We start from the raw sequence: 15,962 nt of genomic DNA, 5'->3' as shown, positions 1-15,962 counted from the left end.
CGAACCCGAGACCCTGGAGCTGTGAAGCAATTGTGCTAACTACTATGCCACCGCGCTGTCCGTGCGAGTTTGCACATTCTCCCCGTTTTTGCATGGGTTTCGCCCCCACAACCCAAATATGTGCAGGGTAGGCGGATTGCCCACACTAAATTGCCCTTTAATTGGAAAAAGGAATTGGGTACTCTCAATTTATTTTTAAAAAACCAAAAAATGTTGGACGTTTTGGGGCAGTTCAATTATTTGTACCAATGTGTTTGGAACATACAGCCTGCTTACCATGTTTGGCACATTTGTAACTTGAGTGCCTTTTAAATCAGCTGGAAATGGAGGCAGGCTATTAGAAAGATTGCTTTTGCTTTGTAATGGAGGTCCAACCCCTGCAGCGCCTAATTGTTGACCACCAGCTTGACCATAGCTTTGTCCAAAAAGACTTGCATTACCCGAAATCCCCATCTGCAACAAAATAAAGGAAACATTCCAGTTTTACATCACAACAAAAATAATTCCTCAAATATTCAGTTTGCATTTTCATTATTTTTTTTGAAAACAAAAGCACAGATTTTTAAAACAGCGAACAATCTTTTCACTCAAGATAAATCCTGACTGTGAAACCCCCACACAATAAAATTAGCATCAATGTCATTTTTTGTTCTTAATTAAAAATGTTTTCCTCTCGGAATGCTAACTCTTTCATTAATACAGTTCGATATCCTTCTATAGGTACTTGCCTAAGTGTCCATTCTTCAAGCCAATGAGCGTAATGTTATTTGACTACGGATGGCATCACAGCCAAGCCTAAGTTTGTCTGCATCTGATGCTCACACGAAAGTGCTTTTCATGCAGGAAAGCTGACTGACTTTCCTCTCCCTTATTAATTTAAGACAATTGTAAAAACCCTGCTACATTGTGCCGAGTTAGTTGATCTCAGCAAGAGCAGAAATTGAACCCAGGTTCTTCTGGCCTGTATAAACTCCCTAACACAATGAAAAAGAAATGGAAAAGATTGCCATGAAATTGGAAAGTCTAGACCATGGCTTTAATTCAATCTCCAGATCTTTTCTTGGGAAGTGAACATTTAACGTAACATACCAGAGACACAAGATGCTGTATTTATGAGGGTGGAAAGGAATGAGGAAGTCAAGAATTAATTACAAAAGTTAAAAACTATTCTCCTGCTGCTTGTTGAAAAGGGCCAAAGCAATGTTAAAGATAGTTTAGAGTAGAGGGAGTAACCAGGATTCATGCTGCTGATCTCCATGCAGCAACCCTTGTTGGACATGCACAAAATTCAGACAGAAAAAGATTGAACTTAGCTATGAATTTGATAACGTCAACAAATTTCCAACATTCACTCCCAAGACTCATAAGAACAATGGTCACTGAGGCGAGTTACTGGAAGCCACCACTTACTAGCAGAACAATATTGTGATTAGGAGGGGAGTGGAAGAGGCAAGAGAAAATCGGCAGGGAAAAATGCGCGCACTTTATTTCAAAATCAACATGGCAGTGAAATAGCATTGTCCAGGAGTTGACTGGAAATTATTAATCTTTTCCACCTGGGAAAGAGCAAAGAAAGTCAATAACAGCGGTCACAAGCCAAAAACATTCAACAAACCACCATCTTGTGTGAAGCAAGATGGTTTCACAACAGTAGAATAGCACAGCCAACCAATGGTCCACAACTGATTTCTAATAATGATGAGTAAGTGATTTCAAACACTTTTTTTTAAAGCTCTAGCGATCCAGAAGTACATTTATTGCTCAGATGCAACTACTGTATTGTTATTTGGGCACCCTTCAAAGATCTATCCTTCGGTCTCTCCTATTTCGTATCTACATACTGTCCTTGTGAGACATCATCCGAAAACATAGGACAAGGATCAAGAGTACACAATTCAGCCCCTTGAGCCTGCTCCGCCATTTAAGATGATCTCATAGAATTACCTGGAAACTAACGATACGGGGGAGGTAGCGGCGTCCATGGTGTGGGAGGCCCTGAAGGCAGTTATCAGAGGGGAGTTGATCTCTATCAAGTCCCACAGTGAGAAGAAAGAGCGGAGAGAGAAAGGCTAGTTGGGGAGATACTCAGAGTAGACAGGAGTTACGCAGAGACCCCCGTGACGGGGCTACTGAAAGAGCGCCAGAGGCTGCAGGGGGAATTCGACCTGCTGACCACGGGGAAGGCGGTAGCACAGCTGAGGAAGGCCAAAGGGGCTGTCCATGAGTACGGGGGAGAAAGCGAATAGAATGCTGGCGCACCAACTTCGCAAGAGGGAGGCGGCCAAGGAAATTGGGGAAATACGAGATAAGGAGGGCAACACGGTCATAGACCCAGAGGGGGTGAACAAAGTTTTTAGGGCGTTCTACGGTAATTGTGTGAGTCAGAGCCCCCGCCGGGAGGGATGGGGATGAAGCAATTCATGGACCAACTGAGGTTTCCAAAGGTGGAAGAGGATCTGGTGGAGTGACAGGGGGCCCCGATAGAGCTGGCGGAGATGGTAAAGGGGCTGGGAAACATGCAGTCGGGCAAGGCCCTGGGGCTGGATGGCTACCCTGTAGAATTCTACAAGAAATCTTTGGAACTGCTGTGCCCACTCCTACTTAGGACCTTTAATGAGGCCAAAGAGAGAGGGACCCTCCCCCCAACAATATCACAGGCTTCGATTTCACTCATCCTCAAACAAGAGAAAGACCCGCTACAGTGTAGATCTTATAGACCGATATCGCTCCTGAACGTAGACGCCAAACTGCTGGCCAAGATCTTGACTGCTAGAATTGAGGACTGCGTGCCTGGGGGTGATAGGAGAGGATCAGACAGGATTGGAAGGAACATTGGGTCTCGCTTTACGCAGATGATCTGCTACTGTACATCTCAGACCAACTAGAGGGGATGGGGGAGGTCATGCAGATTCTGAGCGACTTTGGCAATTTCTCGGGGTACAAGCTAAATGAGAAGAAAAGCAAAATGTTCGTGATCCAAGCTAAGGGGCAGGAAAAGAGACTGGGAGAGCCTCCGCTGAAGATGGTCGAGAAGAGTTTTCGGTACCTAGGGATACAGGTGGCTCGAAATTGGGATACCCTCCACAAGCTTAATCTATCTTGGCTGGTAGAGCAGATGGAGGGGGACTTCAAAAGGTGGGAACATGCTCCCGCTATCTTTAGCGGAGAGGGTGCAGACTGTTAAGATGACGGTTCTCCCCAGATTCCTGTTCATCTTCCAGTGCCTTCCCATCTTCATCCCCAAGTCCTTCTTTAAGCGGTGAACAAGATCATCTTGTTGGCCTTTGCCTCCCTGGTAGCCCGGAGACAGATCCTTTTAATGTGGAGGGACTGGAAGCCCCCGAGCGTGGAGACCCAGGTTAGTGACATGGCTGGGTTTCTCAGTCTCGTTACGTTGTATTGCTGTTTTCTCTATATATATATATATATGGTTGACTTTTATTTTATTTTATGTTAATGGTTGCGCATGGTTATGCAAAAATTATGTTTATAAAAATTTTGAACAAAAATAATTTAAAAACAAACACAGAATAACAATTAAACAATAAGAGTCACCTCCCCACCCCCTCTTCTCTTATAACAGTAAAAACCCTTAGTTACTGTTCTCTTCACCCACCATGTCCCCCCCCAACCCAACAGCGACCAGCTCTTTGCTCTTTCAAGTACAATATAAACAGCCGCCATCTGCGGTAAAATCCTTCAACTGGCCTCGCACGGTGAACCTTCTTGAGTTTTCAAAACTCCATCAAGCCACCCAGCCACGCCGAGGCACTCAGCGGTGTAATTGATCTCCAGCCCATGATGTTCTGCCTCCTTGCCACCAGTGAGGCAAAGGCCAGGCCGTCAGCCCGCACCTCCGTCCAGAGTTCCGGCACAACCAAAACCCCAAATATCGCCACCAATGGGCAAAGCTCCAACCCAATGTTCAGGATCACTGCCACAGTCTCAAAAACGGACCTCCAGAAGTCCACCAGGTTTGAGCACGACCATAACATGTGCGCACGATGTGCTGGGGTCCCCAGACAACGATCGAAACTGTCATTCACCCCTTCAAAAAACTGACTCATTCTAGCATTCGTAAGGTGTACTTGGTACACCACTTTCAGTTGAATGAGACTCAGCTACACACAGGACAAGGTTGAGTTCATCCTCCTCAGTGCCTCACTCCAAACTTCCTTTTCCAAGAGCTGAGCCATCTCCTCCCCTATCATCAGCTGGTATACACCAGAAATGCTGGCCACCTTTGAACCAGAGCCGGTTAAGATCCTCTCGAGCAAGTTAGAAGGCTGCTTCTTCGGAAAGGCTGAAAAGTACTTTTTGACCCAGCTGCGCACCTGGAGATACCTGAACCTACCAGCATCTGTGAGCCCATATTTTTCTTTCAGTTCCCCATAGCTAGCGAACCGACCTTCTAAAAATAAGTCTCCTACTTTCTCTGAAGCTTTAGCTTTCCATTTGCTAAATTTCACATCCTACCTAGCAGGTTCGAATAACTGATTCACACAGATAGGGTTGAGTTATAGGGGGCTCTCAAGTTAAAATGATGGTGGAGTTGCCTCCAAATTTTCAACATGGCTACTACTACCACGTTAGATGAGTGTTTCTTTGGTACCGCTGGTGATGGAGCTGATAAAGGAGCTGATATCAGAGCCACTAGGCTTGCTCCCCTCACAGACTCTGCTTCCATCCAAACCCAAAACTCACCCGGATCTCCAAACTACTCTTTTCAGCATTTGCTGCCCAATAAGAGTATTGAAAATTCGGCAAGGCCAAGCCCCCTAATTGTCTCTCCCTCTGGAGCAATGCCCTCCTGATCCTTGGGCCCTTACTTGCCCCAAATAAACCCAGACGGTCAATCTCTCTGAAAGAGACCTTGGGTAAGAATATCGGAAGGCCTGGAATCAGAATACAAATCTCGGCAAGATATTAATTTTAACCCATTACACTCAGCCCGCCAGGGATAATGGGACTCCGTCCCATTTTTGCCAGTCTGCTTTGGCCTTTGCCACCAGATTCATATAATTCAATCTCCGGAGTTCCCCCAGTCCCTTGCTATCTGACACCCAAATACCGAAAATGACTTCCAGCTAGTCGGAACGGCAGTCCCCTAAACCCCCCCCCCCCCCCCCCCCCCCTCAACTGCCACATCAACCCAATCATAAAATATTCAATATTTCCTATATTTATCCTGTGACGAGAAAAGGCCCCAAAATGTTGCAAAATTCCCATAATGTTATCTATCAATACCTCCAGATCCCTCACATAAAATAGTAAGTCACGGGATAGGGAAGCACAGTGGTTACCACTGTGGCCTCATGGCACCGAGGTCCCAGGTTCGATTCCAGCCCTGGGTCACTGTCAGTGTGGAGTTTGCACATTCTCCCCGTGTTGTGTGAGTTTCGCCCCCACAACCCAAAGATGTTCAGGGTGGGTAGATTGTGCACACTAAATTGCCCCTTAATTGGAAAAAAATGAATTGGATACTCTTAAATTTATTTTTAAGAAAGTGTTATGAGCCAGGGCTGAGAGAACACTAAAGTGCATCATGGAGTTCACCTGACCCACAACTTTTAATAGATTTTGGTTATGGGGAGCACAAGGGCCCACTCTACTGGTGTGATACAAGAGATCTATAGTACTTTTAAAACAGAACAATGTTTATTCTATGAATCCAGTCAACATTTTATCAACGCACAGTAAACATCTTATCAACTCAAATACTCCCCCCAAAGAATACAGTACTCTATAAGTAACCCTTAATCTTTCCTAGCAACATCGATAAGTCAAATACCCTCTTTAACAAAGACAGCAGGTTTAAATTCTCTACTGAGAGCAGTTATCACTTTTAAATTAGCAAGTGATCTGAAGACATTCTTTTTCATGAAGAGGGAGATCAAAATTGTTTGGCTGGATGCAACTCCAACTCTGAAAACAAAACTAAAACACAGACACACACTAACTTTTTGCTCAAAGCTAAAGTAAAAAGTCACAGACCAAAACTCAGCTCCACCCACACTCAGATCACTGCAGCTATTTGATAAACACCCAATTCTTAAAGGTACTGTCACATGACAAAAGTCATGGGCTACAGCGAGACCCTGTGTTCCCCCCCACCTCTAACTATTCTTCCCCGTGCATTTGAGGACCTCAGGGCTATGGCTTGTGGCTCTATTGATAGTGCAAACCGCACACCACGAGCCCGGTGGTGGCGGCCACCCTCAAAATTTGGGGGCAGTGGAGGCGACACAGGTGGGAAGTGGGGGGCTCGGTGGAGGCCCCGCTGCGGGGGAACCACCGGTTTGTCCCAGGGAACATGGATGGCGGGTTCCTGGGGTGGCACAGGGCAGGCATCAGGAAGTTGGGAGACCTGTTTATTGACGGGAGGTTCGCGAGCCTTGGTGAACTGGAGGAGAAGTTTGAGCTCCCCCCGGGGAATATGTTCAGGTACCTTCAGGTCAAGGCATTTGCTAGGCGACAGATGGAGGGGTTCCCTTTGCTGCCCCAGTGGGGGGTAAGGGATAGGGTGCTTTCGGGGGTGTGGGTCGGGGATGGGAAGGTGTCTGACATCTACCAGGTAATGCAGGAGGCGGGGGAGGCGTCGGTAGAGGAGCTGAAGGCTAAGTGGGAGGTGGAGCTGGGGGAGCAGATTGAGGAGAGGACATGGGCGGACGCCTTGGAGAGGGTGAACTCCTCCTCTTCATGTGCGAAGCTTAGTCTCATCCAGTTCAAGGTGCTGCACCGGGCCCACATGTCCGGATCTAGGATGAGTAGGTTCTTTGGGGGCGAAGACAGGTGTCAGGTGTTCGGGGAGTCCAGCGAACCATGCCATATGTTCTGGGCATGCCCGGCACTGGAGGAGTTCTGGAAGGGGGTGGCGGGGACGGTGTCGAGGGTGGTGGGATCCAGGGTCAAGCCAGGCTGGGGACTCGCGATATTTGGGGTTGGGGTGGAGCCGGGAGTGCAGGCGGCGAAAGAGGCCGATGTCTTGGGCTTTGCGTCCCTAGTAGCCCGGCGGAGGATCTTGCTGCAGTGGAAAGATGAGAGACCTCAGAGTGTGGAGACCTGGATTAATGACATGGCGGGATTCATTAAGTTGGAGGGTTAAGTTCGCCCTGAGGGGGTCGGTACAAGGGTTCTTTAGGAGGTGGCAGCCTTTCCTCGACTTTCTGGCTCAACGATAAGGTACTAGGTCAGCAGCAGCAGCAACCCGGGGGGGGGGGGGGGGGGGGTGGGGGGGTTAGGGGGATAGTGTTTAAGTTAATTTGCTTATTGTTAATTTATTCTGTTGTTTATTGGGGTTGGGGGGGTTTGTTATATGCGTTGTTACGGGTGCCGGGGGGGGGGGGGGGGGGGTGTTTATTATTATTATTGTTATTATTGTTTTGTTGATATATATTTCTCAAAAAATTCCAATAAAAATTATTTTTAAAAAAAAGATAGCGCAAGCCGCAAAGGTGATAACGGACATCCCTGTCTGGTGCCCCGGTAAAGACGAAAGTGGTCAGAGGTCACTTTATGCAAACACTTGCAAATGGGGCGGTATATAACAGCCACACCCACGCTACAAAGCCCAGCCCAAATTTTTCAAAATCCGCAAACAGATAATCCTACTCTACCTGGTCTAATGCCTTCTACGTGTCTAGCGGGATTATTATCTGCGGGACCCGACCCTCCCCCAGAGCAAGCACCACATTCAGCAGCCGTCTCACATTCGCTGTCAACCTCTTAATGAAACACGTTTTGTCTTTTCCACCACCTTAGGGAGACTACGCTCCAGTCTTAAGGCAGCACCTTAGCCACAGCCCCGTATAATAGGGAGATTGGACGATGTGCCCCACAGACCAAGGGGACCGTATCTTTTTTCAAGAGCAGGGAAATCGAAACCTGCCTCAGCATCTGTGGCAAAGCACCTTTCTCCAAGGAGACCCTAAACATCCCTAACAACAGAGGGGCCACTAGGTCTATGAATTTTTAATAAGGTTCCACCAGGAACCAGCCAGGTCCCGGTGCCTTCCCCGACTACATCAACTTCATCGCCTACTTGATCTCATCCAACTCTAGTGGCGTTTCAAGGACCTCTTGTAACTCCATCGTGGGAAACTCCAACTCATCCAGGAATGCCACCATATCTTTTCCATCCCATGGAGGGTCCGACCTGTCTAAATTTTGGTAAAAGGCCTTAAATACCTCATTTACCTTCTCCTGATCTGAGACCAGCCGCCCCACCCGTGTGCTAATCTGGGCAATCTCCCTCTCAGCCTCCTGTTTCCTCAGTTGATCTGCCTGGAGCAGACTTGCCTGCTTCCCATATTCGTAAATAGCCCTTTTACCTCACCTCAGCCGTTGTACCGCCCAATCTGTAGTGATCAGATTAAACAGTGTTTGTTGTTTTGTCCTCTCCGCTAATAGTTCTTCGGAAGGAGTTTCTGCATACTGTACTTATGATCTACCTCTATAAGATCATCTACTAGTTTTTCCCACTCCCTCCTTGCCTCCAGCTCCACATGGACTTTAAAAGGTATAATTTCTCCTCTAATTACAACCTTCAGTGCTTCCCATCGTGTTGATGGAGAGCCCTCGCCATTCTCATTGTTCAAAATATAATCATGGATAGATCCAGAGATCCTTGCACAGAATTAAATGTCCGCCAGCAGACCCACATCCAGCTGCCACACCTTTCCATGCCTTTATCTACCTCCAACTCAAGGTCCATCCAATGTGGGGCATGGTCAGAAATGACCACCGCAGGGGCAGCACGGTGGCCTAGTGGTTAGCACAAACGCCTCACGGTTGCCTATTCCCACTCCCCAACACCTCGGAGTCAATCATTACCATCGCAAAATGTCATAGATGCACCCCCCTCCCCCCCCGCAGTCAACAGATAGCCTATCATCTCTTCTAACCCCCTCCCCCTTCTGGACCCATCGAGCTTAAACTAAGTCTCAGAACATCCCCAACTTGGCTTTCTTAACTAGCTAAATTTCTAGTGTTAGTAAGGTGACCATCCCAACCCAGGTCCCACCTATTACTTAACCTTCGTCTTCATATCTGCCCAAGCATATTTCTTCCCCCTGATCCTCTTTCCCACCCATAATAAACAAAGGCCTTAAGCTGAGGAAATATCCCCCCCATCCCAGCAACTAAGCCCGTAAAGAAGAATCCTAAAAAAGAACAGAGCAAACGACCCATCGAACACCTCCACCATTAACCCAACTCAGCACCTTAACAGCATGAACAATAAAAAGTGAAATTTTGACATTCCAACCGACCAACCCACCCGCCCGCATCCCTCAAGCCGTGGCGAGACCATGATCTTTTTTTAAAAATAAGTATTTTTATTAAGGTTTCGCAGAATTTTTCATAATAAAAAAGTAGTAACAATAATAACAAAACAAACTAGAGTGAACATTAACATAATGCAAAAAGAGAATATACAATAACAATTATATAGACATTACCCCACGCGAGTCTTCCCACACTATCCCAATGAAGCACCCCCCCCCCCCACGGATGGTTGCTGCTGCTGACATTTTAATTTTCCCCGAGAAAGTCGACGAATGGCTGCCACCTTTGAGAGAACCCTAGCGTAGACCCTCTGAAGGCAAACTTTATTTTCTCGAGGCTGAGAAACCCAGCCATGTCGTTAACCCAAGTCTCTACATTCGGGGGCTTTGAGTCCCTCCACGCTAATAAAATCGAGACCATGATCTTTTAATGTCCTCCACCTGTTCGGGAGTTTTGAAATAAAAATATTTTTGAGTCAAACATGACGACGCTTAATTTTGCTAGGTCCAAATCGCATTCTTCGATTAAACAAGACCTACGTCACCTTATTGAAAGCTGCCCGTCGCTTTCGCCAGATCCATGTCCTGGCAAATATTGACCATATTGCCATCTCAGTTGATGTTCCGGCCTTTCTTGGCCAAGTCCAGGGCCAGTTCCTTTCTCTGAAAACTATAAAACTGAATGATCACCGCTCGAGGTGGCTCCATCAGTCGTGGCTTCTGACTCAAGGCCCAGTCAATCTCCAGTGCAGCAAAAGGGTGCACAAAGTGTTTAATAATTTTTAAATGATGAACCATCCCTAACATGCAGTTGAATTATTGTCTGAGATGCAGCTAGAGAATAATGTTGAAAAAGGAAAGTTTAAATTTAAAATTTACACATTGGTAAAATTACACAGTTTCAAGTATTACAGCTCATTCATTGGGAAAACAGCAAAGTATTTGGTCTGCCTTGCACCCTCAACTCTCTCGGGTAGATCCACCAGCCTCAGGTTCATATACCTGGACCTATTTTCTAAATCATCCACCTTCGCCTTGAAGCCCTTGTTCCTACCTCTGACAATCGCCATTTCAGCCTCCAAAGACGCAAGTCTGTCTTCATGCTGGGATAAGGTCTGCTCCATGTTTTTCTATTTCACCGCCTGCACGCTTACCGCTTTAAATGTTTTGCTCAGTTTCTCCCTTTACTGGGCCCAAAGTTTCCTCCATCTTGGCTTTAATGAAGCCTTCAATTTTTGACCGTGTTTCTTGACGCGATCATCTATTTCTTCACTAAATTTCTTTAATTCTCTGGCTGCCACCCCGTCATCATGTTGAGTGCGATAGGCATGGCTGTTTCCTCCACCATCGTTGCTGCCTCCTTGCTTGGGTTCAACGTTTGTAATTTCACCCGTCCGACCCTCTTTGATATCAATTTCGAATCGCACTCTTTTGTGGTCAATTTCACTTCCGGGAAAGTCTGTTTTAAAAATAATTCTTCCAACCAGGCAGATAAGCCCAAAGTGACGGAACTTGGGTGGGAGTCACCCAAAATGCAGCTGCTACCTCATGCCGCCGCACCGGAAGTCCCCAAGTTTGATACTATCTTTAGCCTTTTCAGTTAACCATGGATGGTGGATCTGTCTTCCAGTTAACCATGGATGGCGGATCTGTCCCATAGACTTTTTCTTTCTCGTGGGAATAATTTATTCTGTGCATTCTGAAATATTCCTTAAATGTTAGCCACTGCATCTCTATTGGCCTATCCTTTAATCCAGTGTTTTAAAACCTTTTTTCCTGGGACCCACTTTTACCAACTGGTCAACCTTCTGGACCCACCATTCCTACTTATCTTTAATGCAACAGGTGAGACTGTTTGGTCCTCACGATTGCACTTGCTTTATCATTCAATGTTACATTTCTGCCAAGTTCTTCAGCTGATGATTTAAGTTCACACTGGATCCGTAGGAAAAAATCAAGAGATTTGTCCTGGAATTCGCCATGACTTTCACGTTCTGAGGGTTTAAAACTTTCATTTGCCAGTATTTCCTTGCACATAACACATGGGGCTGGATTCTCTGCTCCCCGACGCTAAAATCACGTTAGGCGACGGGGCGGAGAATCCGTTTTGGTGCCAACATCGGAAGCAGTGCCGGTTTTTGTACTCTCCGCCCCCTGAAAAGCGGCATACTCCCGATTATCCACGGCCTCAGGCCATTGCCTGGGGCCCGCTCCATGATGCTCCATCCCCAACCGGCTGAGTTACGGATGCCATGGGACTCTCATTGTTTTACCCTTTCGGTAACCTCGCCTGGCGGCTGCAGACTCAATCCGGAGCCGCCAATCGGGGGGGGGGAGAAGGCCGATCCGCGGGCAAGTGGGCTTCATTCGGGGCTGGGGGCACTGTGGGCGGGCGGTCCGGGGCGGGCGAGCGGCCGAAGGGCGGCACTACTTTAGTAGTCCAGGTCCGCGGGCTGAGTCCACCGTGGAGCACGGCGCAGCCTCGGAACTGGAAGTGGTGAGGGCCGTATCGGCACATGAGATGCGAGCTCTACGCTGCCTCCCTGCTAGCCCCCAGCAAAACGGGGAATCGGTGACTGTTTAACGCCAGTTTTACTGGTGTAAAAGACCACCGTTTTCATGCTGCCGTGGGGGACTTAGTCTCCAAAACAGAGAAACCAGCCCATGGACTTTGCATCCTGATTTGCATTGGTGCAATTAATTAAGCCATATCTCATGAAATCATCTTTATACTGCTTTGTTCCTGGTTTCAGCTTCTTAATGGGTTGTGCATCAGAGGCTCTGGAGCTCAATCCAGCACTGCTTTGTCCAGCCCTGGACTCTCCTGTGAAGCTCTCTCCAGCAGATTCAGTTGTGAGATCCTAATCTGTTTGTGTCTCTGGCCCTCTCTTCCTTATTACAAAATGACCCATCTTTAGTTTTTAAAACAATCCTGTCCCTTGCTTTCAGCTACTAAATGGAGAAATCTCTCCTCTGTGATTTTGTGCCCAGAGCACGTGACGTCAGTGTACTGGGCGTGTGACCTGCTTCAGTCTGCCGCTTTTGGAGGGCAAACTCCATCAATTTGAAAACAAATCTTGTTCTGGGACCCGCTGGGCTCCAGACCTGCAGATTGCTATATCCAGCTGAGGGATACTCCTTGCACGGGACAGCCGGCAATCTTAAAAGCCGGTCACAGCCATTGGGCACTTCTTCCTGTGATCAGGAATGCTGAAAACTATCGCTCCACGACACTCCCAACACCCACCAACGACCCCCCCCCCCCCCCCCCCCCCCCCCCCCCCCCCAAACGGGTTGTGGCCTTGATTCTGAAAATGGCTGCCATAACCTAATTTGCAATTCGCTTTAATCAGCTCAGCATTCACGGCTTCTTGATTGCTCTCAAGTTCAAAAGCATACTCTCAGACCCATTCCGCTCTCCCTCAAACTGAATGTAAAATTCAATCATATTATGGTTGTTGCTAACTTGGGGTGCCTTCACTACGAGATCCTTAATTACTCCCATCCCAAAAAAAATCAATATCCACACAAACACTGACAAAACTTTATTCAGCCCCACTATCACCCGTCTCCACTCTTCCACTATCTCAAATGATCAGATTGCGCGCCTGACACCCAGTATTGGATGAGTTGAAATTCCCTTTAATTAAATACGGGGAAGACTGAAATCATTGTTCCCTGGGTCACACTGCAACCCCCATTCTCTAGTCACTGACCCCATTCCTCTCCCTGGCAACTGGAGGCTTATCTAGATTACAATTCTGTCGATATTTGGCCAAATATCAACAATGTCCCTAAGACCGTCCATTTTCACCTCAATAACTTTGCCTGACTACTACACCTTACCTCATCGGCTATTGAAACACTTATCCATGCCTCGGTTACCTCTATACTTCACTGCTCTATTGCATTTCCAGGTGTTCACCCATATTATACCTGCCAGAAACTAGAGGTTACCTAAATCTCTGCTGCCCATGTCCTTACACACACTAAGTCCCATTCATTTATAACCCTTGTGTGTGCTTATTTACAGTGCCTCATAGTTAAGTAATGCCTTGATTTTAAAATGTTCATGTTATTTTCAATCCTTTCCATGGCCTCACTCCTCCCTCTCTATATTCTCCTGCAGCGTTCCAAGATATCTGCATTCGTTCAACCCCGGCACAGTGACAAATTTTGCTTTTTAATCCTGCGAAATGCATTGGAGTGCTTTATTAGTGTCATGGAAATGTCCCTTTAAGAAATGTTTTTGTCTTATCACATGGCTTCAGTGTTGTCATTTTGTGGGTGGAGTTGAGCTGTGAGGTTTGTTTTACTTTCGTTTTCTGTTTTGACTGCTGTGGACTACAGACAGAGAAAATAAATGTTTTGGCCTGTCTTTTCATTTTAAAGAGTTGTTCAAGAAAAAAAATGCATTGTTTATAGTTACCTGTTTTGGTAACTTGAAAGATATAGTTCGCTTTCCAGAAGGGTTTAAACCTGGTGAGAAGGGGTCAGAATCTCAGGGAAAGCAAGTCCCATTCAAGTGAGAATGCAGAGTGCTGGGCCACGCCCTTGGAAAGGGGTTTTTGGAATATGGGATTTTGTTTTTGAATTGGAACAGTTAAGGGGGAATTCATTATGGTGTCATACATAGATTATTGTAGCTGTGGGGTATCTTTATGTTTGTAATTGATAAAAATTCTTGCTGTGTGTTTATATAAATGTTAACTAAGTTCTTAGAATAAAACTTGTTTGATTAAAGTGTCTGGGAAGATTGTTGAATCACACCTGAAGGGGATGCTTTTATGCTTTTCGCTTACCCAATTCTTTTTTTTCCAATTAAGGGTCAATTTAGCATGGTCAATTCACCTACCCTGTACATCTTTGGGTTGTGGAGGTAAGACCCACGCAAACACGGGGAGAATGTGTAAACGCCACACAGACAGTGACCAAGTGCCGAGATCGAACCTGGATCCTCAGTGCCGTGACGCAGCAGTGCTAACCACTGTGCCACCATGCTGCCCTAAATAAACACACTTTCAACATCTACAAAATTAGGAGGGGCATAGACAGAGTGGATAGTCAGAGACTTTTTCCCAGGGTAGAGGGGTCAATTACTAGGGGCATAGGTTTAAGGTGCGAGGGGCAAGGTTTAGAGGAGATGTACGAGGTAAGTTTTTTCACACAGAGGGTAGTGGGTGCCTGAAACTCACTGCCGGAGAAGGTGGTGGAAGCAGGACGATAGTGACGTTTAAGGGGCATCTTGACAAATACATGAATAGGAGGGGAATAGAGGAATACGGACTCTGGAACTGCAGAAGATTTTAGTTTAGACGGGCAGCATGGTTGTTGCAGGCTTGGAGGGCCGAAGGGCCCATTCCTGTGCTGTACTTTTCTTTGTTATCAAATAGATGTATTATATTAATATGTGGTTAGCACTGCTGTCTCACAGCGGCAGGGACCTGGGTTCAATTTCTACCTCGGGTAGCTGTGCGGAGTTTGCACATTTTCTACGGTTTGGGTTGGTTTCCTCTGGGTACATCGATTTTCTCCCACAGTCCAAAGATGTGCTGGTTAGGTGGATTTGCAATGCTAACTTGCCCTAATGTTGAACAGTTAGGTGGGGTTGCAGGGGAGTGGGCCTAGGTAGGGTGTTCTTTCAGAGGGTCAGTACAAATAGATCGGCTTAAAGACCTCCTTCTGCAATGCAGGGGTTCTATGATTAAGAAAACTGTTTTAGGTCAATTGTTCTTCAAGAAGGGCAGCAGTGGGTTAGCCCTGTGCCTCACGGCGCCGAGGTCGCAGGTTCGATCCCGGCTCTGGGTCACTGTCCGTGTGGAGTTTGCACATTCTCCCCGTGTTTGCGTGGGTTTTTCCCCACAACCCAAAGATGTGCTGGCTAGGTGGATTGGCAACGCTAAATTGGCCCTTAATTGGAAAAAAAATGAATTTGGTACTTTAAAATAAAAACAAAAAAAAATTGTTCTTCAAGAAAGAGTGGAGAATGAAAAAGAAAGGCTGAATTCTGTCCTAAGGGAAGTTTTATTCTTGCATAACTATTCATTGCACTGCCTAGAACGGAAATAATTTGAACGTTTCAAACACAAGAGAAAAAAGATTATTCACATTATTTATCTGCATTTCAGATTTTTCTCTACTTCCCATAAGTACTGATACAAACAATTTATATTCTACGATGTAATTTTCTGCTATTCTCACTACAGTTGCAATGTTTAGACCCGTCAACAGTATTTCCAAATCATGACACAGCATAAACACTCAACTTTAAACAATCAACATGCTTCTCAAATTGCTAAGCCAATGATTGTGTGTGGCAAACTAGACTGTGATGAAATTGAAACCGTATCCACACATTTATCTGTTCCACAAACACATGGTTCTAAAAACAGCATGGCTTGTAAAAAGCAGTATATGCACACATTATTTTACAATTACTCCATGGGGCATGGGCATTACTGGTAAGGCAAGCATTAATCGTCCATCCCCAATGTCCTTTGAAAAGATGGTTGACAGCCTCCTCCTTGAACCACTGCAGTCTATGTAGTAAAGGCACAGTGCAGTTAAGTAGGGATTAACCAAACTGCAGCCCATGAAGCAGTAATACAAAAGCAAAATGCTGTACTAAAAAGTAGTCAGGGTCAGGCAGCACATGTGGATTCCATAAGATATAGGAGC

General features: G+C 46.2%; 1 protein-coding gene across 6 annotated transcripts in view; it reads right to left on the bottom strand.

Moving 5' to 3' along the window:
• The window catches only part of LOC119978481 (CREB-binding protein-like), a 218,298-nt gene that overhangs the window by 162,145 nt on the left and 40,191 nt on the right, over positions 1-15,962 (bottom strand). For all 6 annotated transcript variants that reach the window (XM_038820142.1, XM_038820144.1, XM_038820146.1 and 3 more), the window contains exon 3: positions 277-453. In XM_038820142.1, the coding sequence (XP_038676070.1) occupies positions 277-453 (177 nt within the window). The remainder of the gene's footprint in view (positions 1-276; positions 454-15,962) is intronic.

Source organism: Scyliorhinus canicula, chromosome 15 (assembly GCF_902713615.1).
Source record: "Scyliorhinus canicula chromosome 15, sScyCan1.1, whole genome shotgun sequence".
Lineage (NCBI taxonomy): Eukaryota > Metazoa > Chordata > Chondrichthyes > Carcharhiniformes > Scyliorhinidae > Scyliorhinus > Scyliorhinus canicula.
Note: the sequence above shows the minus strand (reverse complement) of the source record. Positions and strands in the feature narration are given on the sequence as shown.